This window comes from Oscarella lobularis, chromosome 7, assembly GCF_947507565.1.
Source record: "Oscarella lobularis chromosome 7, ooOscLobu1.1, whole genome shotgun sequence".
NCBI classification, from domain to species: domain Eukaryota; kingdom Metazoa; phylum Porifera; class Homoscleromorpha; order Homosclerophorida; family Oscarellidae; genus Oscarella; species Oscarella lobularis.
In genome coordinates, this window is record NC_089181.1 from 365,784 (window position 1) to 388,984 (window position 23,201).

At 50.2% G+C, this 23,201-nt stretch overlaps 7 protein-coding genes and 1 non-coding gene across 10 annotated transcripts in view; 3 read left to right on the forward strand and 5 right to left on the reverse strand.

Moving 5' to 3' along the window:
* Nucleotides 1–55: 55 nt before the first annotated feature.
* LOC136188932 (uncharacterized) lies at nt 56–2,587 on the reverse strand. Of its 2 annotated transcripts, XM_065976739.1 has the most exons (4): nt 2,455–2,587; nt 1,972–2,205; nt 1,616–1,911; nt 56–1,561 (listed from the first exon to the last, which is right to left on the reverse strand). In XM_065976739.1, the coding sequence occupies exons 1-4, from the start codon at nt 2,474–2,476 to the stop codon at nt 203–205; spliced, it is 1,911 nt and encodes a 636-aa protein (XP_065832811.1). In that variant the 5' UTR covers nt 2,477–2,587; the 3' UTR covers nt 56–202. The 2 variants fall into 2 exon arrangements, with proteins under 2 accessions (XP_065832811.1, XP_065832812.1); XM_065976740.1 differs by lacking the exon at nt 2,455–2,587 and having other exon boundaries at nt 1,968–2,083.
* A 519-nt stretch (nt 2,588–3,106) lies between these two features.
* Nucleotides 3,107–7,090, forward strand: LOC136189448 (uncharacterized). Its single transcript, XM_065977399.1, has 12 exons — nt 3,107–3,408; nt 3,456–3,745; nt 3,802–3,962; nt 4,021–4,201; nt 4,255–4,344; nt 4,402–4,614; nt 4,689–4,799; nt 4,858–5,435; nt 5,484–5,611; nt 5,661–6,048; nt 6,103–6,286; nt 6,333–7,090. The coding sequence occupies exons 1-12, from the start codon at nt 3,111–3,113 to the stop codon at nt 6,699–6,701; spliced, it is 2,991 nt and encodes a 996-aa protein (XP_065833471.1). The 5' UTR covers nt 3,107–3,110; the 3' UTR covers nt 6,702–7,090.
* On the reverse strand, nt 4,683–10,786 carry LOC136189450 (uncharacterized). Its single transcript, XM_065977402.1, has 23 exons — nt 10,739–10,786; nt 10,502–10,688; nt 10,138–10,408; nt 10,025–10,081; nt 9,840–9,971; nt 9,716–9,790; nt 9,542–9,663; nt 9,256–9,495; nt 9,072–9,203; nt 8,862–9,016; nt 8,686–8,799; nt 8,560–8,603; nt 8,458–8,500; nt 8,244–8,392; nt 8,166–8,195; nt 8,039–8,111; nt 7,702–7,982; nt 7,552–7,646; nt 7,434–7,493; nt 7,092–7,382; nt 6,941–7,035; nt 6,838–6,891; nt 4,683–6,783 (listed from the first exon to the last, which is right to left on the reverse strand). Exons 2-23 carry the CDS (start codon nt 10,609–10,611, stop codon nt 6,761–6,763), a joined length of 2,646 nt encoding a protein of 881 aa, XP_065833474.1. The 5' UTR covers nt 10,612–10,688; nt 10,739–10,786; the 3' UTR covers nt 4,683–6,760.
* Trnas-gcu (transfer RNA serine (anticodon GCU)) lies at nt 10,481–10,584 on the reverse strand. The gene is made up of 2 exons: nt 10,548–10,584; nt 10,481–10,525 (listed from the first exon to the last, which is right to left on the reverse strand). It is a non-coding gene; the product is annotated as a tRNA-Ser (tRNA).
* On the reverse strand, nt 10,664–12,481 carry LOC136189021 (ribosome biogenesis protein NOP53-like). The gene is made up of 12 exons (XM_065976862.1): nt 12,369–12,481; nt 12,033–12,316; nt 11,907–11,971; nt 11,752–11,850; nt 11,589–11,717; nt 11,385–11,528; nt 11,273–11,328; nt 11,101–11,220; nt 10,982–11,048; nt 10,900–10,925; nt 10,739–10,786; nt 10,664–10,688 (listed from the first exon to the last, which is right to left on the reverse strand). The coding sequence occupies exons 1-12, from the start codon at nt 12,479–12,481 to the stop codon at nt 10,664–10,666; spliced, it is 1,176 nt and encodes a 391-aa protein (XP_065832934.1).
* A 23-nt stretch (nt 12,482–12,504) lies between these two features.
* On the forward strand, nt 12,505–14,907 carry LOC136189451 (probable tubulin polyglutamylase ttll-15). Of its 2 annotated transcripts, none has more exons than XM_065977403.1 (14): nt 12,505–12,592; nt 12,637–12,882; nt 12,930–13,082; nt 13,128–13,247; nt 13,319–13,473; nt 13,533–13,701; nt 13,754–13,832; nt 13,894–14,002; nt 14,055–14,121; nt 14,173–14,235; nt 14,292–14,356; nt 14,403–14,502; nt 14,556–14,669; nt 14,723–14,907. In XM_065977403.1, exons 1-14 carry the CDS (start codon nt 12,581–12,583, stop codon nt 14,837–14,839), a joined length of 1,569 nt encoding a protein of 522 aa, XP_065833475.1. In that variant the 5' UTR covers nt 12,505–12,580; the 3' UTR covers nt 14,840–14,907. The 2 variants fall into 2 exon arrangements, with proteins under 2 accessions (XP_065833475.1, XP_065833477.1); XM_065977405.1 differs by having other exon boundaries at nt 12,511–12,588.
* Nucleotides 14,825–21,251, reverse strand: LOC136189447 (TOG array regulator of axonemal microtubules protein 1-like). The gene is made up of 13 exons (XM_065977398.1): nt 17,970–21,251; nt 17,413–17,918; nt 17,116–17,361; nt 16,875–17,067; nt 16,662–16,810; nt 16,448–16,609; nt 16,268–16,394; nt 16,075–16,214; nt 15,806–16,022; nt 15,703–15,747; nt 15,474–15,645; nt 15,330–15,416; nt 14,825–15,270 (listed from the first exon to the last, which is right to left on the reverse strand). Exons 1-13 carry the CDS (start codon nt 21,054–21,056, stop codon nt 15,002–15,004), a joined length of 5,400 nt encoding a protein of 1,799 aa, XP_065833470.1. The 5' UTR covers nt 21,057–21,251; the 3' UTR covers nt 14,825–15,001.
* A 217-nt stretch (nt 21,252–21,468) lies between these two features.
* The window catches only part of LOC136189022 (zinc finger MYND domain-containing protein 10-like), a 2,206-nt gene continuing 473 nt past the window's right edge, over nt 21,469–23,201 (forward strand). Inside the window, exons 1-13 of the mRNA XM_065976863.1 lie at nt 21,469–21,589; nt 21,642–21,684; nt 21,736–21,801; nt 21,850–21,963; nt 22,018–22,071; nt 22,128–22,207; nt 22,255–22,324; nt 22,376–22,464; nt 22,528–22,568; nt 22,618–22,763; nt 22,813–22,902; nt 22,952–23,077; nt 23,140–23,196. Coding sequence (XP_065832935.1) covers nt 21,501–21,589; nt 21,642–21,684; nt 21,736–21,801; nt 21,850–21,963; nt 22,018–22,071; nt 22,128–22,207; nt 22,255–22,324; nt 22,376–22,464; nt 22,528–22,568; nt 22,618–22,763; nt 22,813–22,902; nt 22,952–23,077; nt 23,140–23,196 — 1,065 coding nt within the window. The 5' untranslated portion in view covers nt 21,469–21,500. The remainder of the gene's footprint in view (nt 21,590–21,641; nt 21,685–21,735; nt 21,802–21,849; nt 21,964–22,017; nt 22,072–22,127; nt 22,208–22,254; nt 22,325–22,375; nt 22,465–22,527; nt 22,569–22,617; nt 22,764–22,812; nt 22,903–22,951; nt 23,078–23,139; nt 23,197–23,201) is intronic.

The window sequence follows — 23,201 nt, forward strand, 5'->3', positions numbered from 1 at the left end:
CGCCGCGCGCACGTCTTTTTCATTAATTATTTCTGTCTGAGCACGTGATGTTGCTCGTAGCTCTAATGAGCTCTAATGTACTTCAATGTTTTGACGTCAAAAACTCAATATAGTACTAATTGACCTCTAAGGTGTTGTCTACGTCACGCAATACACACAAAAGTATAAACACAAGTAAATGAAAAAAACAGATTCAGAGAGTTCAGAAAGGGATTTTTTCTAGCATTTTTTCGTCGTGAACTTTGTGGATAGCATCGTATGCATTTGCTGGCCACTTAATGCGGTGATTTAGGCGGCGTGGAAAACGAACTTCCCCTGCTTTGCCAGCCCAGTCAAAGTCGATGAGTTTAACTTCGCCTGCTTCATTCGTCATTAAGTTGAATTCTCTGATGTCCCCATGAACAAAGTCGCCGCTATGCAAATATCTAATCGCTGCAGCAGCCTTCTCCTTCACTTGCTCGGCGTTGTACCATGACTTGCTTTTTGCCTCATTAATGGTGAGAAAGTCCTTGCAATACTCCATTACCACCATCAGAAGCTTGTCGTCATATATCATGAAATGATGAAGGCTAGGAGCCAACCGTTTATTAGCGCAGTGTCGGTGTGGCTTAACACCGTAGCGATCAGCGGCGAATTTGACGACGACTTCCATTTTGCTACCGTTTCCATCTAACATCTCGGCAAGGAATACGAGGGATTTTTCATCCAATGCACGAACAAAGGTGATTTGGCCCTTATCAATTGTAATAGGGGCAGGTAGAGTAGCAACCAACTTTCGTTCACCTGTCTGCTCTTCAGCAAACTCCGGTGTTGCGTAGAATTCTTCAATTTTCTTCATTACTTTCTTAGCTTGGCTCAGGCAGTGCGCTACCCTTCTGACAGAAGTGACGTTCGCCTCGGCCAGCTTGCGACAACTCAATTTTTCCGTGAGCGAATTTCCGGTACTACTGGCGGTAGTAATTGTGACAACACCATAGAAGGACAGCATCACGTCAGCAAGCGAGGCAACAAGACCCGGAAAAATACCGCCTCTACCAGTGAACTTTCCGCCATACCAAGTTGGAGGCAGGTCGTCTCTGGTAGCTTGAAATTGTCGCAGAACTTGATACAATGCTTTCGCTCTTAGCTCGTCGCTCACTTTCATTTCCAAAAGAAACTTTATAACGGCGTTATCGTCGAGAAGCGTGAAAGCTCCGTCACAGGTCACCGTTGACGTTCTTCTACCCCCTGTCTCTTTTTCGGCATCGGCATCGGCATCGGCATCGGCATCGGCATCTACGGTAGAGGACCTGCTCTGTGAAGCTTTCAGACTCTCCAGATTTTGACCAAAAGCCTCACAGAATGCAGTTTTAACAGCTGCAGACATATCACTTTCGGCGCCAATGCTATCTTCTGCCCACGCAAGCAATTTCCTGGCAGGCAGCACCATTTCTTCATCATCTTCATCAACGTCGGTGAGCTCATCCTCGCATTGCCAGGGTTTGAATGCAGGGAAAAAGAGACCCGGTGATTCCCCAAGCTTAAACTTCCGTGTCACTGCTGATGGCGCGGCTTTATCATCCTAAAAAATGATATTACCGTCATAGAAATATTTCTAATCAGCGCTTAGTTATACCGCACGAACAACAAGTTGACATTGCCCGGACTTCTGCTCGACCTCATCTCCATCAGGAAAAGTAACCTTTACTGTACAAAAATAGTTTGCCGAGTCGCCTATTTTGACATAAGGAATTGACAGGCATTCTTTTGTGCACGGATAGTCTTTTGTTTCACGTGACCGCTGCTTGTACTTCCACTGGTAAGACACCCTCATTCCCTCGTCCTTGGAAGTCACGCGATACTCAATTGTGAATGTACCCATCTCCTTCACGCAGCACGATTTTGGTGGCTCATCAACATGGAAACTCTTCTCTAAAGGTAAAAGACGACGTCACGTCTTACTATAACTCTGAAACCTGCCCACTCACTCACTCAGTTTCGTCCTATGCTCCTTCCCTCGACTGTAAGATGCCTTTACAATGTCCAATTCCTTCTTGGTCTTAGTCAAAGCTTCGTCTTTCTCTGCCAAGGCTTCGTCTTTCTCTGCCAAGGCTTCGTCTTTCTCTGCCAAGGCTTTCTTTGTCTCAGCCAATTCTGCCATTATCGCCTTGAAACGATCAGGATCTGGATCTTCGATGCGAAGATCTTGCACGCTGGCTGCCAAGTCTACAGAGTACAGTTCAGGTATTTTAGCCACCTCGTGCGAAGTGGGCGTGGCAGGGTGAGCGCTTCGCCGACTTTTCGTTGAGTATTCTCGACTACCATGCATCGCAGGAGTTCGAAAAAAGGCGAGGGTGTGCGGCGTTCGGGGTTAGAAACACGTTTCCGAGGCGCGTTTCGATTCGTAGTGTATAGTATCACGCGCTCCGTCGCACCAAACTGAACCAAATCCAACGCGACAGATGACTATCTTACCATTATCGTCAGCGGAATTCATTCGACACCACGAGACGATTCAACGACAGTACACGAACACTCGAACAGACCGTTAGCGATGATCCCGGACGTGGGCTGTCTCACGAGCTGTCTCACGTGTTACTGCTAGCGATGGCGCGAGTGGCGCGAGTGCTTTTGTAGTCGGTCGGCAACTCGTTTCTGTGTCCAGGCGTTGCTGCCGTGATCGTTGTACATCCGTTTGTCGGCACAAGTGCGCCTGCAGATTTGGAGGGCCCACATACAGATGATGACGAAAGGAGATGGCGAAGTAGCGAAAAATTTTGCGCACGCGCAAAATTCTTAAGGCCACGCCAACTCTAATGATTACTTTTGAAATGTAGACAAATTACTCCTACACCGTCTTAGCGTGTTCTGTAATTAGCACACAAGAAAACATGGTTTAGGCGCTGCTGCATTGTAGACCGATTAGGTAGTGTTACCGTTTTTCCATCAGTACTGTAGGGCGTCATGCACAATTAAATTAGAGAAGCAACTACTGTACAGTACTTTCGGAATTTTTTTGGTCGGAGGCGTTTTGGTCTAAATTCAGACCGTCTAATTTTAGCCACTGTGTACATTCATTGTTCTCATGTGACCGGATCGCGTTGTGTTTGTTTACGTTCACCGTAAAGGACATGGAAAACTTGCTACTGGGTCTCGATGTCGGCGGCACGAACACAGACTGCGTCGTACAGCGAGGAACCGTCGTGATCGGCTCCGCGAAGCGTCCGACGAGCGAAGACGTAACGGGCGGCGTCTTGGAAGCGATACGCGCCGCGATCGACGACGCAGCGACGCGCAACGCGCCTGCGTCCCTGTTAGCGATCGCCGAGCGAGTCGTTCGAGTTCACATCGGAACGACGCACTTCGTAAATGCGACGGTGCAGAGAAAAGGCCTCGCGCCTGTCGCCGTCTTTCGCCTATGTGGAGACGGTGCGTTTTCCCGGATAAGAATGGGACCTATTTTTTCTTTTCTATAGCCAGCCGTGCCTTGCCGCCGTTCATCGACTTTCCGCCGTCTCTGACCGAAAGTGTGGAGGGATGCTATTTTTTTCTCAAAGGCGGCTTTCAGTTCGATCGCACACCAATCGAGACCATAGATCCGATCGAAGTTCGCGCGTGCGTCGACGAGCTGCGACGACGACGGCCTCGCTGCAAGAACATTGTCATCAGCGGTGTCTTTTCACCGTTGGACGAGTCGCAGGAGGTGGAAGTCGAAGCGATCATCAAGTCGAAGTTTCCAGAGGCGAGCGTCACTTTGTCGCATCAGGTATCCTAGCGCGCGTGCTGCTCTGGCGCGGGAAAATAGTCAGTCGTTTTTTGAAGGTCGGCCAAACGGGCCTATTGGAGAGAGAAAATGCCGCTATTTTGAATGAATGCCTCAAGCCTCTGTGTCGAAGAATGGTCGTCTCGCTGCGTCTCGCTCTCAACGAAGCCAATCTCACATGTCCGTTCTACTTGACTCAAAACGACGGCACCGTCATCAAGTAGAATAGACACGATGAAATGCATTTGTCTTCCATTCCATCTTCTCTATCATTTCAGTGCAGCGAGAGCGTCTCGATTCCCAATTCTCACGATTTCGTCCGGACCGACGAACAGCATGCGCGGTGCCGCCTTTCTATCCGGCTGCAGTGACGCAATCGTCGTCGACGTCGGCGGCACGACAACCGACGTCGGCGTTCTTCGACGCGGATTTCCGCGCGAAGCGTCGAGTCAAGTCAAAGTAAAGAGCGATGACGTCAGAAAGTTTTCTAGTTCCTCCTCTTCCCCAATCAGATTACGGAAGTTAAGACGAATTTTCGAATGCCGGACGTCTTCAGCATCGGACTAGGCGGCGGCTCTCTCGTCGATTTTGAAAAAAATCAAGTTCAAAACATTCACTTTCTTCTTCTTCTTGTTAATAATGTCTATTCAATTCCTCAGATTGGCCCTTTGAGCGTTGGTTACGAGATCGCGACCAAAGCTCTCGTCTTCGGAGGCTCGACGCTGACGGGCACCGACATTGCAGTCGCAGCTAATATGACCACAATAGGCAATAAGGCGGACGAAGTCCGTTCGTCACTTGATTCAGATGCTGTCAAACGTGTCGTATCGAAAATACACGCAATGGTCGAAGATGCAGTCGATCGCGTGAAAGTAAGACGATAGACAAACGGGGGGGGGGGGGGGGGGGGGGGGGGAACGCGTTTCTTATGTTTCTCGTTTTTCAGGTGACTGACGAAGACGTTCCTGTCATCCTCGTCGGCGGCGGATCGATTCTGCTCGACGAAAAGCGAGACTTCAGAGGTTCCTCTGACGTCAAAAAACCACCGCACTACGACGTTCGTCTCTTTTGTGCGTGTGTGTGTAGCATCTGAGGTCGTGGATTTCTTCTCTTAGGTGGCCAATGCCGTCGGTGCGGCTCTGAGTCAAGTGGGCGGTTCCGTCGACTACGTCATCAGCGACAAGGACGGCACGCGAGAGGAGGCTCACGCCGAGGCGAAACGACGTGCCGTCGAAAAAGCCAAGCAAGCCGGCGCCGAACCCGAATCGATTCAAGTCGTCGAAGTCGACGAAATTCCATTGAGCTACTTGCCAGGAAACGCATCGCGAATCAAGGTCAAAGCCATCGGGGATATGAAAACCGATGACATAGGCGCACAAACGGACGAAGAGGAAATCGCCGTCGACGCTGAATCAGAGACCAATCCGCCTATCATAGCGGACGATGACCCAGTGGCGTCCAATCTTCTCCACTCCGCTTTATCTCTGCCCCCGTTCAATCAAACGGCTTCGGAGCCCAACGTCGATCCGTCGACGGGAGAATGGATTTTGACTGGCTACGACGTCGAGTGCGTTGCCGTCGGCGCCGGCATTCTCGGTTGCGGCGGCGGCGGAAGTCCGGAATTGGGTCGTCTGAGGGCTCTGGAATCACTCGTCAAAGGCAAACGCATCAAAGTCGCCACAGACCTTTCCAAGTACGAACCAGCGAATTAGTCCACGCGCTGATTATCTCTTATTCGTAGACTAAATGACTCCGACCTTGTCGCTCCGATTGCTTTCATGGGAGCTCCCACAATTGTAGCGGAGAAACTCGTAGGCGGACGAGAATTTCACGACGGCATGACCGTCATTAACAGTCTCCTAAACGCCGGTACGCACTCCACCTTTCTCTCCAGAATCAAAGAACAATGTTCTTTAAGGAATCGGCGGTAGAAACGCGACGTTTCCTCTACCAGACGACTGCAACATCGCCGTCTCTAGTCCATCACCCGGTGTCATCACACCAAAAGAAGACTTTATAAAGACGACGTCGAGTGGAAAAGTCGTCGCTGTCGTCAGTTGCGAAATCGGCGGAATGAACAGTATCGAACCGCTCATACTCGGCGCCGACGTCGGACTTCCGGTGATCGACGCCGACGGCATGGGTCGCGCTTTTCCGGAATTGCAAATGTTCACGCCGGCCATATACGGAGCAAATCTCGGACCGTGTTGTCTTGTGAGCGAGAAAGGCGAATGCGTGCCGGTGATCCACGTCGACACGGCGAAGCAGCTCGAAGACTTCATGAGAATGCACACCGTTATAATGGGGTAAGTAAGAAGGAGAAAAAGTCTCAACTGGAGAACCCTCGTTCTTTTATTCAGCTGCTCGGCGGCCGTTCTCTTCGGACCGTTGACGGTTGCCGACGTCAAAACGAAAATGGTTTGGGGATCGCTGACGAGAGCTCGTCGACTCGGCGACGCCGTCTTGACGGCACAGAGAAAAAAAGAATCGCCGGTCGCCGCTATTCTCAGCTGCGAAACGGGCCGTCTCCTTATTTTTGGAAAGGTACGCACTCATCCATCCATCCAGCATATAAATCTCCCTATTCCAGATCGTCGACGTACTGAAAACGACGGAGAAGGGATTTTCGAAAGGCCACGTCATCGTCAAAGGCTTCGATTCGTTCGCCGACGCGACGGTCTACATCGCCTTGCAGAACGAATTCATCGTCGTGCGTCGACGCTTCGTCGACGGCCGTCTCGGCGACGTGCTGGCCAGCGTGCCGGATCTGATCACGATCATTGACTCCGATACCGGGTATCCGATATCGACGGAGGAGGTGAAGTACGGCTTACGCGTCGCCGTGCTCGTTCTCGCCGCTCATCCCATGTTGCGCACGAAACGCGCTTTGCAGTTCGTCGGACCGGCGGCGTTCGGTTACGACGACGTCGAGTTTGAGTCCATAGCAGAAGATTCCTAAAACTCGATTTATTAGAATATAGAGCGCTACGCTGATACCCCCCCAGGTTCTTTGCGTTTCTACAAGCCAGCTGCTTTGGGCTCTGTGGGACAACGTTTGCTGACAATAAACCGTTTCGCTGGTGCACACGTCTTACTGTTCATTGCCTCTGGTTTGATGAAATCTTGACTTGTCGTCGATAACGGGAGATCTAAACACTTCATAGATATCTTGACTCTACGCTGAGAAAGGCGACTCACTCCCTGAGTGATCCACATGAAAAAAGTGAGTCGTCTCGGCCGCTCGATTTCTTCGTTCATCAACCTCTATAACCCTTTTCTGCATATCAGTGAGCCTTGAGTATAAAAAAATAAAAACACGAGAAGAGCGCTTCTATATTTTTTTTCTTACTTTCGTTGGTGCACGGGTTTATAGTCGCTCCGCGTCACCGTCTCGAAACTTCCGTCGACAGGCGTTCGCGTCGAAAAGGCGTGCGCGAATTCGTTGTAGTCGATCATCCCGTCGCCGTCCCGATCGCATCGACGAATGAGGTCGTCCAACGAGACGGGATCGATGTCGATTCCGTATCGACGGCACACCGTCGCCAATTCGTCGCGAGTGATTTTGCCCGACAAATCCGTGTCGATGTCCAAAAACGCGGCCGTCATTTTGATTTGGGATGGATCTCGAGGATTCACGTGCCTGGAAAAAAATCAATAATCTCTTATTTATTACATACAAAAGGCGGCTTGCTTAGCATAGCTCTTCTTTTTCAACTCGTCACCGAGACCACCAGCTTCCCGAGAAGGTTCGCTAAGGAAATTCCACTTAATTCAGCCGCGAAAAATTTTCTTAGTCTTTAGACACGTACGTTGGAAGAACGTGAGAATACGTCGCTCTTGGCAACGCTTTAACGCCGGCAGCGGGAACGTCTGGGCGTGCGGCACGCGCTTGAAACTCGGATCGCTAATATCATGATTAATTAATTAATTGATTGATTAGAGAAGGCGATTCTTCTTACCTGTTCAGTGGTTTTTGTTTCGGGATCGAAGCCAAATGCAAAGTGACTGTCTTTATTGTCTCGACGTCTCTGCCTTTGCTCGGTCAGATTGTCTCGTCGGCGTTGAGCGGCGATTTCCACGTTCGAAATAGGCAGTAGATACTTGGTCTGCGATTCCGACTTGGCCGCTCCGATCGGCGGCTCGGCGAGCGCGTCGTCCGCGCGAAGGTGATCGTACTGCGATGGGGGAGCGGTTGGAGCGGCTCGATCGCCGCCTTGGCCTTGATACGACGACTGAGTCACTGAAAAAAAATAGAGACGTTGTCAACTCGTGTTCTTTTGCTGTACGTCAACGTACAAGACTGTTGCCTTAGCTCCTTGTGTTCGTCCAAATTGCAGGAGAGATAAACAGAATTCTGACTGTGCCGTTCCTGTGGAATGAAAACAATGAGACGACGACCAATCGATGTTGCGAGCGACTCGACCTTGTTTCCGGCTACATCGCCGCGTGCACCCTAGAAATAAAATAAAAATTTCCAAAAAATGCGACGATTGCATAATACCTCGTTCCCAGCGACGCGATTCGCTGCGTAGTCCGACTGGCTGACGGTCATGCCGAGCGACCAGTTCGGCTCCACCTCGTGCATAACCTTCGACGAAGGAGGCGGCGCACACTTTTGCGGTTTTGCCGTCACCTTTCTCCGAGAAAAATCTAGAGTAAATGATATCAACGCTTACGTAACGATATGTCTTTTTTCTATATATATATATAAATACCTTCATGAGAAACAGATGACTTCTTGACGTCATCCGTGCCAAACTATAGAGAACCCACGCGTTTCCCTAGCAGACTCTAACAAGATAATTTCCCCCGCCCACCTGGAAGTGAGTGCCTATTTGGTATTCGCAATCAGCCAAAGGATCTGACAAAGAAAATTAATTAATTAATTAATTATTTTTTAATTAAATTCCTTATTTTAAATTTAATTAAAAATCGACGTGTACCTTTATGTAATTCCCGTCTCGTCGTCGTCTTTTCCTCGCGCACTTGATCTCCCTTGAAGCTTTCCCTTTGAACGCTGAGAAAAGCGTCGTCAATGGGCACCGGCCTCGAATGCTCTATACGAATTAGTCGTTCACACGTTGAAAGAGCTAACAATTAATTAAGAGATCGCTCTGACTGTTCAATGCCTGAAAGAACTCCAAATAGTCGATTTTTCCGTCGTTGTTCTGATCGCACTCCTTTAGCAAGTCTCTCAATTCGGCGTCGGACGCGGGCACGTCGATCAGATCGTTGACCATCGCCTTCAGCTCATCAAACGTGATAAATCCCGATCTAGGAAAGACAGAGTGGCTAAAAGTCGTTGTGACGGCGACGGAAGAAATCGGACCGGTCCTGATCATATTTCATAAAGGCTCGGCCCAACGTGACGCTCGTCGGATCGCGAGGATTCTGAAATAGCCCGTAGTTCTGTTCCTGGAGCAACGCCTTCAGCGCACTCCCCGTCTCACTAGCAGACTGCCTGCACGAAATACATAATAAGGAAATCTCCCTAATGTTTTTTATGACTTTGCCTTGGGAGAATGTGATCGTAGGCAATAGCCGTTTTAGTTGACATTCCCGCCGCTGGAAAATGCCTGTAGTCGCTTTTTTGAGTTGACATATACTCGCCCGGTCGTCCTTCGACGTTATAGTCGCCAGATCGAAATACGTGCGACGTCGCTCGATCAGAGGCAGCTGCCGTCAAAGTAGCCTCCCCAGTCATCTGAGATGCAGTGGTGGGCACGTAGGAGGACATCGTCTCTGACGTCAAACTAAAGGACGAAATACAGACGTGACCCTCGACATTCTAGGACTTACTTCGTTGGATCGCTACCCAAGTCAAAGTGCGTGGCTCTCAGATAAGTCGTCGTTTTGTGCCGTTGCTTTGGCGTAACAAGCAATCCTCTAGGACCAACCGTTTTGGTCCACTGATCCCATCGCTAATTAATTAATTGATCAATTTTTATTAGGATATCTATATCGTATTTTTGCCTCTTTTCCGTCAAAGTCTGATTTGTACAGGGACGAACCGAATGCTTTGTTTTCCATGTACTTGGGAGCCATGTCCTGAAAGATCGATGGGGTACGCGCTACGACAGGTCGAAAGAAAACGTACGGCCAAGTGGATGTCGTTGAAACCGGGAGGAACGAACGATTGGGTTCTCTCCGCCGACTTTTTCACGTAGTCGTCTTGAAACGTCGATTTTTTCGCCACGTCGTCGGATCCGAGCGTGAAATTCGTCTTCAACTACACGACAAAACGAAATCTAACGGTTTCTCGCATCTCAAAGAGGCGCTGACTTGAGTCTTTCCGGTCAAACTATGCCTTTCCCCTCTATTATCACTCACTGGAGGCTTCTGCAAGACGTAGGACAACGATCGCCTCGAAAAAAAGCCAATTTCGATTGCATTACCTTGAAGAAATCACCTGTTGTCGTCTTCCAAGCGCCGCCGCTGTCGTAGAGTTCGCCTTTTCGCAGAACGTTATCGGCTTGGAGTAGCGTTCGGGCTCTCTCTCCCGGCGCTAGTCGCTGGGGACCATACAGTTGATTTCGCCTTTCCTGCACAGCTAGAGGCTCCCCCATCCTTTCGTTTAGGCGTTGCCAAGAGAGTTGTTGCGCAGGTAGCGTGCGCGAGGAACAAAAATATCGCTGCAAAGGACAGTCCGTTTGAGCGAAAAAGACCCTAAATCGAAAGAAGAAAGCAGTAGCTTTTAAACAGGAGTGCTGAGAAAAAAAAAAGGAACCGGCTTTCGATCGTAGTCGGCAGGATTCGAACCTGCGCGGGGAGACCCCATTGGATAGCATCCGCATTCCGGACACCGTAGCAGTCCAACGCCTTAACCACTCGGCCACGACTACTCGACCTGTTTCAGAACGTCGCGTCATCCCTACTTATTCAAACGAAAGAGGCAGGTGATCTCTTCTCCTTTTATTTAATTTACATAGTCGAAAAATCCTCGTCTCTACAACATACACCGTTAAAATTTTCCCACTTTTTTTTCCAGTTCCAAACCTGTGTCCTTTTCTGGTGTAGTACTTCAGGGGATATTTTCTGCCTTTCCTAAAAAAAGTGTCATGAGGGCAAAACGTTCAGAGCGCACACTGTAGAGAGAAAGCACGTACACGACTTTCTTCCTCGGCTCAATAATGCATCGCTTCAAAAGACTATCATACCTGTCGAAAGCTATACTCCCTTTCGGCTGTAAAACACAGATACAGCGTAAGAATATTTCCCATGCCAAACCAGCCAGCTCACCTTCAATTTTCGTAAAGATCCAGACAGCTCCTCGGGAAGTTGAACAACAACAGGCGGCTCTTCATACCTGAAACGAAAAATTCAGAGACACTTCATTTTTTCGTGAAAAAAACGCCCACGGGACTGATCCGAGTCGTTTTGGCTTCGTCTTATTGATTTCTTCCTTTCGTTTTTTCTCCTCCATCCTCACTTTTGATTTTTCTTCCGAATCTCTAATTTCGCGCTTCAACGCTTTGATTCTAAGTGAAAAATTGCACGCCGAGATGAGATTGAAACTATAATGTCAATCACCTGTAAACATCTTGCATACGTTGCTTTTCGTTTCTTTCTTTCTTCACCAAGTCATTCTAAGCACACGCCAGAAAGGATCGCCTATCAATTTCTGCCTGAGTGATAAACGTACTGCTTCTTTTCGCTCTCTCTCCTTTCGACGTTGTTTCCTTGTCTTCGGTTGACTGGGATCACCTCTCGACACGACGTCGCCACTGCTATCAATCGCTTCCTCGTCCTCGCGATTGCTACTGGTCATTTCATTCAGCCAAATTGCCTGACGTCAATCAACAGAGTTATCTTCTTGAAAATGAACCAATGAAAAAGAAAGATCAACCTCTCGTTCGTCTGAAGTCGTCGTCTTCAGGCTTCCAAGTTTTCTCTGCGCTTTTTGATCTTTCTTCAGCTTTTTCACCGCATTCTCAGTCGCCATTTTCAAGAGCTCCTTCACAATAAAAATCCATTTCTGTAAATTAATTAAATAGAGAAGAAATACCCACCTGATGCGACTCAAACGACGGGTTATACGAAGCACCAGCAGCAGCTACTTCAACAGCAGCAACAGGCAAAGGCTTATTCAGCTTCATCGTCGTAGGAGCCTGAGAAAAAAACAGACCGTCTCTTTATAGGATGAAGATGAAATATTAAAATTCACTTTGACCGGTCTTTGTCTGGTTACTTCTCTATAGTACTCGTCTATCGGATCCGGCGGCTCGGTCGCTGTGAAATAAAATTAAACAATTAGAGTCAATTCTTGAGAAATTTCTTTTTTGACTCTTGCCTTTGTCTTTCCAGAGATCTTCGGACACGTGGTCCTTTCGACGCTTCGGTCGCTTCGATTTGACGACGGCCCGAATTGTCTTGGTTTTCGTCTCCGCCTTTCGCGCTGTCGCGTCTTCATCTTTCGTCGATTTCGAAGAAACGGCGATCTTGGGTCTCTTCGCGGATGGAGGCTCCGTTCCTGCAAAAAGAACGCGATCTCTATCGTTGCCACCGTCGCGAATATCGAACTCGCCTTTGTCTACAAAAAACAAGGCGTCGTTGGCCTGTTCCGCGACGAGGCCGCTGCGAAAAGAACGATTCTTCTGAGAAGCGCGCGTTTTTCGAGCTTTCTTACCCTGTCGTTCTTTCTTGAGCTCTCGCCTCGTCGAGATAATCCTCGACGTCGGCGATGTCCGTATGCTTTCGCCAGCTGCGTTTCGATTTCTTGCTAACGCGTTTCCTCCCCATGAACGTTCGTGCACTCACGCTAACCGGAAGCTCAGCGTCAGCTCAGCACTCTCAGCGTCTCCGACTCTCCGTGACTCATACCGACTGTACTAGCAATCAATGGACAAGTCGGTAAGACTTCATGCGTCGAAGAGCAAGCCTGACGTTCTTTGTAGGCTCAGACGCGAAGAAATCGACGCCAATCGGCAACGTTTTTCACGCTGGGACTCATTTTCATCGTCGGACTCGTCGTCATGCTGTCCAACGTTTACCAGCTCGACGGCCTGACGGACACCGTTCACGATCGTCACGCAATACGACAGAACACTCGTCTGCGATCGCTGCAGCAATTCCAAGCAGCGGGCGGAAGAGGAGTGGTTGGAGAGGCGAGGACTCGCTCCGTGTGCATCTTCGCCAGAGACGTACGTACGCGCTTTCACGTTCGCGCGCACGTTATCGCACTACGTAGGGACCCGCGATTCTGCACGTCAAAGCCGTCTTCGAACGACTTGGCTACGACATTCGAGCGACGAAAGACGACGACTGGGACGTCTTGTGGTCCCTCAAGTCGCCTTACGTTGCCTTCGGCGAACGACTGTCAAAGCTCAAGCCGCACCAAAAAGTAAAAATTAATTAATTAAATTAATTAATTAATTTTTTCGTTTAGGTGAATCACTGGCCTGGGTTGGGTTCCGTTACGTCGAAAAGTGACCTGGCGACATCGAAGCTGTTGTCAGCTCCTGTTGGATACAGGCTTCCTAAAGAAACCGATGCATTTCGAGCTGCTGTAGGTTGCTGGATTCGTTCACGTGCACGTGTACTCACTTCGTCCCCCCCCCCCCCCCCCCCCGTGGTCAGACCAAAGCGAATCCTGACAAGATGTGGGTAGTCAAGAGTGGCACGCATCGAGGAGTTCGAGTGCGGAAACAAGTCGATAACGTTCTCAAAATCCGTCACGACGCCAATTTATTCATTCAAGAGTTCATTTCGAATCCGTTCCTAATCGATGGCAGGCGAGACTTTGAATACGAGTAAATATTTTCGTTTGAATTTTACGTCCGTTTCGTTGTAGAAAATTCGACATAGGCGTATACACCGTCATCACGTCGATCGATCCCCTAAGAGTGTATACGTACGAAGAGGAGATACTATTGAGATTTTGTAGTCTGCCTTATCATCCATTCGACGAAGCCGAAGTGAATAAGTACGTCGTCACCGCCGACTACACGCCGACGTGGGAAGTACGACAACAAATTCCCTCTTTGCTCTTATTAGAAGACGTTTCTTTTCGAGATTCCGTCGCTAGTCGAGGCCTACAACAATTTTCAATATAGCCATAAGCAAGCTCTTAATCTACATTTAGGGAGACAAGGTAAGGACGGAAAATTTCTCTCGTCGCCGCCGCCGCCGCCGCGAAATATTTTCTCCCCAAGGTCACAATCCTAAACCCATGTGGCAGGCCATCAGTGACTCTATACGCGAAGTCATGCACGCAAAAGAGGACGGCATTAGGGAAATCGTACGCAAGCGCTTTTCACATCAGTATACTAATCGTGACGAAGCGCCTTGCCGTGATTGCAATTTTGACCTTTAGAAATTTCTTTGAGCTCGTTCGTTTTGATTTCATAATCGACGAAAAATTGAAGGTGTATCTTCTGGAGGTACATCGTATTAATACGTACCTGGAAATCGGAGTTTACCTTCTTTTATAGGTTAATATGTCGCCCAATTTGTCTTCAGGTCACTTTGCTCCCAATAAATGGCTCTATGAACAAGTCACGCCCCAAAAAAAGACCTATTGATAAATTGTCTTACTCAACTTCTCTTGCAGATTGTCTACAATACATTGAAATTAGTAGGATTAGCTTCGGCGACTGCCGCGCATCCAGCAGATGTGTACGTTTTGACGGTATATATTCTCCTCATGTTTTCTATTCTCTAGGTCGAAGGACGAACGCGATATGCTGGTCAGTCTGCGCGACATTCAGGTGGCGAGCGACCGCTGCGCATCAGCGGAGTGCGACGATAACTGCAAGCCGGACGTGAGAGCGCTACAGCTCCTCTTTCTCTCTGTAGTCAATTTTTTGATTTCTAGATCTGCCAACTCTGTCAACTGTGCCGAATCCCCTATTTTACAGACAGTGTAAAGGCCGCCTTTCTAGAGCACGTAAACCGGGGAAACTACCGAAGAGTGATTCCTAAGCCACTGGTTAAAACGAATTCTAATTATATCCTTTCTACGTCACACAATTTTTGTAATAGGAAGAACAACCTTCCACTGTTGACGTCTCAAAAGCAATAAATTCCACTCAAAACAACCACCTAATGACCATGTGGTTTCGAGGGAAATGCGAACAGGACAAGACCTGGTGTACTTAGCCCGTCTGCCTATTTATTGATCGCGTGCAATTAAAATTACGTACAGTACAATTTCGTTCTTATTACCACTGCTGTCCAGCAACAGTTACGCGCGATGATGATCATTCGTCCTAAAACTGCATCCCACGGGGACCTGCGCACGATTCTATACATAGGGGAAGTTCAACTTGGACCGAACGTGTCCAAAAGGGATTTGAGCGCCTGCTGATCGCGCGGGGGCAAGTGGCGAGCGCGGTCAATTAGACTTTGACCCATGTTGGCGTACATGATGTGAATGAGAGCGCACGCGGCCAGGCGCGCTTCGCCCGTCAGACTTGCGACGGGTTTGCCGCCGCCGCCGCCGCCGCGCGACGACACCAAATGCCAAATTACGGGGAGAACGTGCCGATGAACGAGCTTGGGATGACGCGGATGAACGGAATCGACCAAGACTATAAGGCCAGAAAAATTCGTTTTCGCGATTTCATTTGATTTTGTTATACCTACATACCGGCAAGTTTTTCCGTCACGAAGGGCATCGCTTTGGAATTTCCGAATTGAACGACCGAAGCGAATGGCTGAATAAGAAGAGCATTATCTATACAGCAAATAGAAGATCAATAATTTTTTTAATTAATCGGTTCTGCCAACCTACCGACGAGACCTATAAGAGAACCAATGATATTCCTAGCCGATGTGCATATCGTCGGATTCTTCGAAGCGAGATTCGACGACAGCGCGGGCACCAGCAGACTGATGACGGGCTCGAGATAAGGCGCCAAGTGGGGAACCATTGCCTCAAAAGACTCCAATGCGTGAACGTTGACCTACGAAAGTTCGGCAATTGGAATTCGCCAGGATCAACGTCTACCGCGGAAACGTGCCTTGCTATTGGAATCCGTGAGTCGTGGCGTAAAATCGTCGAAGAGCTAATAAAGGAAAACCGTTATCCAGACCGGTCAAAAAAAAAGAAAAATAGAGACTCGCCTTTACTATGCTATTTCCAACGGCACTCGTCGATGACTTGGATAGCTCAAGAACTTCCGTAACGGCGTCGTACCGTTCCTTCCAGTCGCTTGACGATAATCTTTTAAAGAGAGCAGTCAGGACGCCACCCTGCTGATCGCCGAACGGGTTTCCACTGGGACGCGGACGCGGAGGCTTTCCTCGGACGCTGCCGCTCTTGCTCATTACCGATGCGTCACTAGGAGATTTCTAATGCAGGCCAACGACGAAGAAGGAGTATATCGGCTAACCTGAAGTCCGATTTTGCTGACGACTGTCTTCCACTTCCAGCCGAATCCGGTCCGAGGCTCGAAGCGCGAGAACTCTGACTACCAAAGCTGTTTTTTCTCTTTACTGACGACACTTTTTCCGCCGGCAAATCGCCCAGACCCTATCGAGAGCTCGTGAAAAACAACAATAATTCAAAACGATGACGATCTCTACCTTCGCCCTAAGACCGTCTTCAACGCCGAGTAATTGCCTCTGCATCTTTTCCGACAAGGCTCGCGACGAAATCCTGTCGAATTCCGGACTATCCATAAGACAATGTATCATAGCCCTTCCAAAATATCTAAGAGAGAAAATCGATCTCGCGGTTGTATATTTTTATTTCGGCGTGCTGACCTCGCCTGCGGAGACCCGTCCATCGTGAACTGAACGGCAGCCGAAACGACGCGTTCCGCCACGTCTCGATACGCCCCGTTCGTCATCCACTCGACGCCGACACTCTCCGTGACGGCGAACACGAATTGAGCCGTCATTTTCCGAATGACGGTACTGCGATGACTAAAGACCAATCGTTTTTCCTCCCCTCTATTATTTTTATTAGAGAGTCGACCTCATTCCCGTTGCTAACAGTGCTTTGACGGCGGCCACAGGAGACACTCCGTTGACCATTTGGCTTAACGCTTTCTCGACGTCTTGTCTAATAAATCCGCTCGATTCGCTTCCTTTCGTCAGAAGCGTACGCACGGAGAAATCCAGCTCCTAGACGCACGAGGGAGAGAGAGACTATAGAGCCCTTATGATAAAAGAAACGCTATTTTCGAACCGTATCCATCAGCTTTCCCAAAGACACGTAAAGATCTCCCAAGCACTGGATGGCCACGCGAGCGACAGAACTGCGCAGATTCTTAATCTCCGTCACGACGGCCATTCGAATTTGCTTCAAGTGCGCGCCGAGAACGTCCGGGTGATGGAGAACCAATCGCCGAACCAGCGTCAATCCTTCGCACTTGACATCCCTGAGAAAACCATCAAGCAAAAAAATAAATAAAACGATTCCCTTATACCAATCTTCCGACGTCGCGCCGATGTACCGAAGCGCATCTCTCAACGCACTCGTCGGATTGGCGCACGGTTCCAGCACGTCGTCGACGGGCTTGTCGCCGCCGCCGCTCAGCACCGATTCCCCGCGATCCGGCGTCCGACTCGTCTTCCTCTCGCGCCACGTCGACGGCGGCGACGTCACCGACATGCGTCCCGTCGTCGGCCCAAACTGAACGGACTCCTCCGACGGCGTCCGCTGTCGTCGCACCCTACGCGAAAAGGATGAGTTTTCTTTTTCAAATTTGACGGCGACGTCTTACGTTCGTCTCGCTTCGTTCTCTTTACTTTTCACCGTCAACCGTTTCGTTAAACTGTCGGAAAATTTCGGCTGTTGAGTCGGCGTTTCGACGTTGAAGTCCGGAGATTCGATGCCGTCGCCGCCGGCGATCGCTCCTGGACGTTCGTTCGCTTCGAATTTCTTCGACAAAGATTTCATTGTCATCGATTGATTTAGCCGGTTTCCTTCAATGGTCAAATCCTGACTCGTTTCCACTCGTTTCGTTCGACTTCTCGGCGGCAGATTGTAATCGACTCGTTGTGACGGAGCAGAAGGAGACGGAGACGGAGACGGCGGTTTGGACAGGCGATTTTTTAGGCTCGGTGAAAACGACGGCAACGGTTGAACAAGAGAAGCGGCGTCTGGCTTCGAAACATTTGTCGAGAAGCCGGAAGAAAGCGTTTTCACAGATTTTCGTCGTTCGGGTGGCGAATCTCGTAGAGCGGCGGCGACGGCGACGGGATGCGGCCCGTTCGCGTTGGGAGACGCCTAAAAACCAATTAAAAAAATTTCGAATTAGGGAATATAGCTTTCGCGTACATTTTCACTCGACGCTGGCGAACCGTCGGAGCTCTCTTCCACTTTAGCAGACGAATAACTTCCCTGTCCGCTGTCGGACGACGACGACGTGCGAAGAAGCATCTCCGCCGGACTCTCCGGCGACGATCGATTAATGTCTCCGCCGCCGCCGTCGACGACGTTTTCCCCTATTAATTCCCGATCCGCCGCGATGCTTTTTAGCGATGCGGCGCGAAGCGTCTCGGCGCGTTTCTTCGTGCTTTGAGCCAAAACGACGACGGGCTCGTCGACTCGTTCCCGCTGGCGCAATCCGTCAATGATTTTCTCGCGGTCCTCTTCCAGCGATACGCTACGTAACGCTTTTCTGACGCGAGGCTTCGGTATCGACGGTTTTCTCTGAATCGGCATCGATGCGACGCCGCTCACGCCGCCGGCACCGTCGTCGTCGTCGTCGACGACGGTACCGGACGGCGAGTGACTTCGACTCTTCGCCGCCGGACGTTGATTCAACATCGTCAAATATTTTTCTTTGGCTTGAGAAGGAGGCTTCGCCGCCGCCGCCGTTTCTTCGACGGACGGTTTACGGCGACTCGGGTTCGCCGCCCCATTCGACTTGGTCATGGAACCCGGTCTCGCCATCGTCGCTTTCCTACGCAAAGGCGTCGATACACTCTGCTGAGATCCAAGTCGTTGAGATCGCGGTTCTGATCTCTGCTCTTCCGTCAGGGTCGCTTCTTCTTCTTCTTCTTCTTCTTCTTCTCCTTTCGACTTTTTTCTTCCGTGTCCTGACGCCAGCACTGGCCTCTGTCTCGGCCACGACTGAGATAGGCTATCGTTGCTCATCAGCAAATCGTCAATGTCTTGTTTTCCTAATGACGGAAAGAGGTCTGTTCTTGCCGGCATCGTGGCTAGCGGTTTCAAAAGCGGCTTCGCTCCCATTTCACTACGACGAACGCTCTTCCGAGACGCTCCACCGCTTAAATCTCCAACTCTTCCGCCACTACGCATCGAAGTCCGACTCGACGTCGCCGCCGCGGCGTTTAACTTTGACATGTGCAACTCAGCGTAGGATCCCTGCGATGTGGGCGCCGGCGGATTCATCGCTTGAGCGAGACTGACGTACGACGACGATCCGTCGCCACTCGACGGCGTCGGACTGCTTCGCGGCGACAAGGCGACAATCCGTTCCCTCTCATTCCACGACATCTTCGCCTTGAGCGGAGGCCGCGACGACGACGACATTTGAGCACCTTGCGACTGTCCACTTTTCTCTTTCGCACTTCCCACCGATCGGCCGTCCTTCACCCACGGCAATCGTTTACCGGCACTGCAATACCGACGCGGCGTCGGCACCGAAGCGACGGGATTCATGCTCGGCATCTTAGCCGGCGTCGATACGACGGACCCGTTGAAATCTCCCGTCGTCGTCGTCGTCGCCGTCGCACCGCTGCCGGCACTCGCACTGCTCGCGCTCGCCGAAACATTTCCCGGCGCGGCGAGTATCCAATCGATATCCGGACCGGAGACGGACGGACGATGAGCGGCGACCGACGTCGCCGACGATATGGGAACGGGATTGGCGTGTTCGACGAGACCGTCAGCGTTGATGCGCGGCAATTGACGTCGAGCGAGTCGCGCTTGAACGGCGGCCATGACGCCCGCCTGTCCGCCGCCGGTTCGCGCGTCGAACGTTCGCTCGGCGCGCGCGACGGCGGCGACGAGCGGCGTCAGATTGCCGGAGCCGAGACTCGAGGCGAGTACGGCGAAAAGTTCGAGACTCGCTTGTCGAACGCGCTGCTTGTTGTCGATGAGAGTCAGCGCCGTCGCCTCGACGACGGCGGGCAGATCGAATTCGTAGCGCGGATAGGTGAGAAGAGCGGCGACGATGATGTTGAGCGCCTCTTCGCGCACCTTCGAATTTCGATGTTTCAAGGCGGCGGGAAGGAGAGCGTCGAGAACGGGTTTCGGCGTCATGGCCTGCATGAGTCGCGTGAACACGCGCATGTTCGCCTGACGAACGATTTTGTTGTCGCCTAATTTTTTCGATAGGCCACCGACGAGTTTTCCCAGAGACGATTTCAGAGCGAGACTCGCTTTACCGACGAGCTGTTCGACGATGTCCAACGTTGTGAGTGTCACTTTGAAATTGGAGTCGTCGAGAAGGAGACCGACGAAGTCGATGAAGGAGCTCAGGTGAGGCATGAGAACGCGCGCGTCCGTCATGACGTTGATGAGCGTCGCCAACTCGTTGATGCCGTGAACGCGAACTCGCCAATCCTCCGCGTCTCGAAGTCGTTTCATCGTAGAGTCCGGGATGAAACCGAATGATAGCGATGACGACGACGACGTTTCCAATACCGGTGAATCGATCACGTGACCATTTCTTTCCTCTGTCGGCGTCGTGACTGGATTCGTCGTCGTCGCCGCGGTCGCCTTGCCGACGAGATTGCGATAGACGCGAGCGTGCGCGTCGGGTAAGCGCGCGAGACACGAATTAAACGTCGGCACGCCCATCGCCTCTTTGAGCCGGTCCAGACAGGCGATGACGACGTCACTTGCCGTCGCCGCTTCGTCGCTCGTCAAAACACGAATCAACGACTCGATATTTTTCGTCGTCGTCATTTCGGCACGCGTCGGCATCAGACCGGCGACGACGTGCGGCGACGGCGACGACGACGACGACGACGACAAAAAGGCGACGACGATGCGAGCGCGCGTCGCGCCGCCGTCGCTCGAATTGCGCGCGTACGACTGAAGCGTTTGATTCGCCGCTTTTCGTAGGGCGACTTTGCCGTCGAGCGCGTTGGCGACGAGTCGCGGTACGAGCGATGCGACGAGCGCGTCGAGATGCGAATCGTCGCGCAAATGGGGCACGAGTTCGCTGACGAGTTGGACGGCCTGGTGGCGCACGTTCCACGCGCTGTCGGCGAGACCGCTGTCGATGACGCGCGCCAGCGCGTTGCGACTCGACTCGCGTGCGAGATCGACGCGACCGCCGCGAAGCGCCGTTCGCACTTCTTCGATCGCTTGAACGCGCGGTCCGCCGGTCGACGGGGGCTTCGAGCGATCGACGAACGCTTCGCTTTCGGCGTCCATTACCAGCAACATGGAGAACTCCTGTCAGAAATTGGGGGAGAGGCACGCGCGCTCGCCGCGTCGCACGTCAACAAAAAAACTAGGCGATGCGAGCCGTAATAGCGACCGTCGATCGGCGAATCCAGGTGTCGAGGGTCGTTCGATGACGGTAAACACAGCGTATGGTAATTGTATCGGCGAGAAGTTCGCTTCTGCAGAAGGGGAATCACTTATCGCTGCATGTGCGCATGAGCGCGTTGTCAAGACACCTCTGTGACATCAAAGACCTCGCGTCCACAAAGCTTCTCTCTAGTTATTTAGACCTGCATTCTATCGTTTGATTTCTGACGAATTTTTGTACATGAAAAATCGACGATGTATTCATCATTGTAACCTGTTGTTTACGATGTATTTATACGGGCGTTATATTAATCGGTGACGTAAGGCGTAGCCAAGGCAAACGTTCGACGCTTTCTAATGGCAGAGGCCTTTCTCTTTGCTCCCGAAGCCGAGTCGTACGTGGAAGGATTGCGTTGCTTTCCTCTGCGCGACATTGGATCGTCGAGGTATTCAATACACGCACGAAAAGGTCGAAAAATGCACGTCTTCTTCGGCCAGATGGATCGTTCAGCACGATCAGCTCGAAAAGTTGAACTTACAGGCAAGCACTGTAGAGACAACTAGCAGAAGGAGTAGATGGCTCCATTTCTAGGCTGCACTCAGCGCAAAAAGGCAAGAGGATGAATTTATAAAGGAGAGCCTCGTTTCGCACGAGAAAGTGAACCTGTCACAAGAAAAAGATTCACGAGATGGGACGCACTTTTAGATGTCGATACTGATCTACGAACTCATTTGCATCGAAGTGTGGAAATCGCGTATTTTTCCACTATTGCTCAAATCTCGAGTTGAACCAAAACAAACGTTTCCGTGCTACATTGTCGTAAGGGGAATTCGTTGTCTAAATTTCCCTTGGAAAGGAAATTCTTTTTCGTAGTTGTATCACGAAGCGACTTTGATTAGTCTATTGGAAACAGTTCTTTATCACGAAGTGAGATTTTGATTAGTCGCGTGGAAGAGCAGCCTTACTACTATATATTCGTGTAGGACGTCGTCCAAGCATGTGATGATGTACTTCTTGACTTGGCAGAATACTGCTCCTCTCGAATCATCACATTGGCATCTCGGTATACCGTATACAAAAGAGTCGAGTTTTCTTAATTGAACTTTGTAGACATAATGATGGAGAATGCTTTTATGACGAGAATGAACGCGCTTCCAAGGAATCTATTTCCGGAATTGACGTGAGCCTTCTCTGATCAATACTACAGTGAACTTGATTGCTAATCGTTTAGGAACTGAAAAGGCAATACAAACAGATATGGTTTCAAGTGACAGTCAAAGCTGTTTCAATCCTACGTTACATAATCAGTAATTTATCAAGGTAGTGGAGCAGCAGTGGGTCTTCTACGTGCACAATGATTAAATAAAAATCATCTTATTATAGCTTGCCTGTGAGCATCGCTACGCGATTACTAAATACCCACGGTATGGGCAAATAGCAATGCTATAATGGAAGATAGACTCTTTTTTCCAGACATTATTTCCTGTCTGGTTGAACTCGTGGACAAACCACCTTGGACTCACCAAACGAAAGACGGAAAAATTGTCAGGTACACTGAAGCCAAGTGGTGTCCCGTCCACGAGAGAGAAACTATGGCAGTTACGAAGACAGAAGCGCAGGTAGCACAAAGACGTCTCTTCTTTCCTCAGCAAATTCATCTTTTTCAAGGTGTGGCTGGCACTTCATCACTTGCTCATGGATCCCGAGTGCCAACGAAAGTACAACTACAGCGATCACAGAAAAGCGATTGTATTGAAAGTAATGGCACTTCCCTTTTCATTTACTTCACTACACGCTTCTGATTAAGCTGCGAGGAAAACTGAATGAAGTGCTGCTCGACCAAATTCCAGTACTGAGAGACTTGCAAAGATATCTGGAGCATCTTGCTGTCCTAGACATTCCCCCGCCCAGAGAAGAGCTCATATTGGAGCAGGTAGACAAAAGAATCCCTCCTCCCTTCTGATTCTAGTAGTGGAGGAAACGCTGTTAATTAAGGTTCCAGAAATTAGAGAGAAACTTATTCAAGACAACAAAGGCAAGTGGAAAGAAATAGCTAC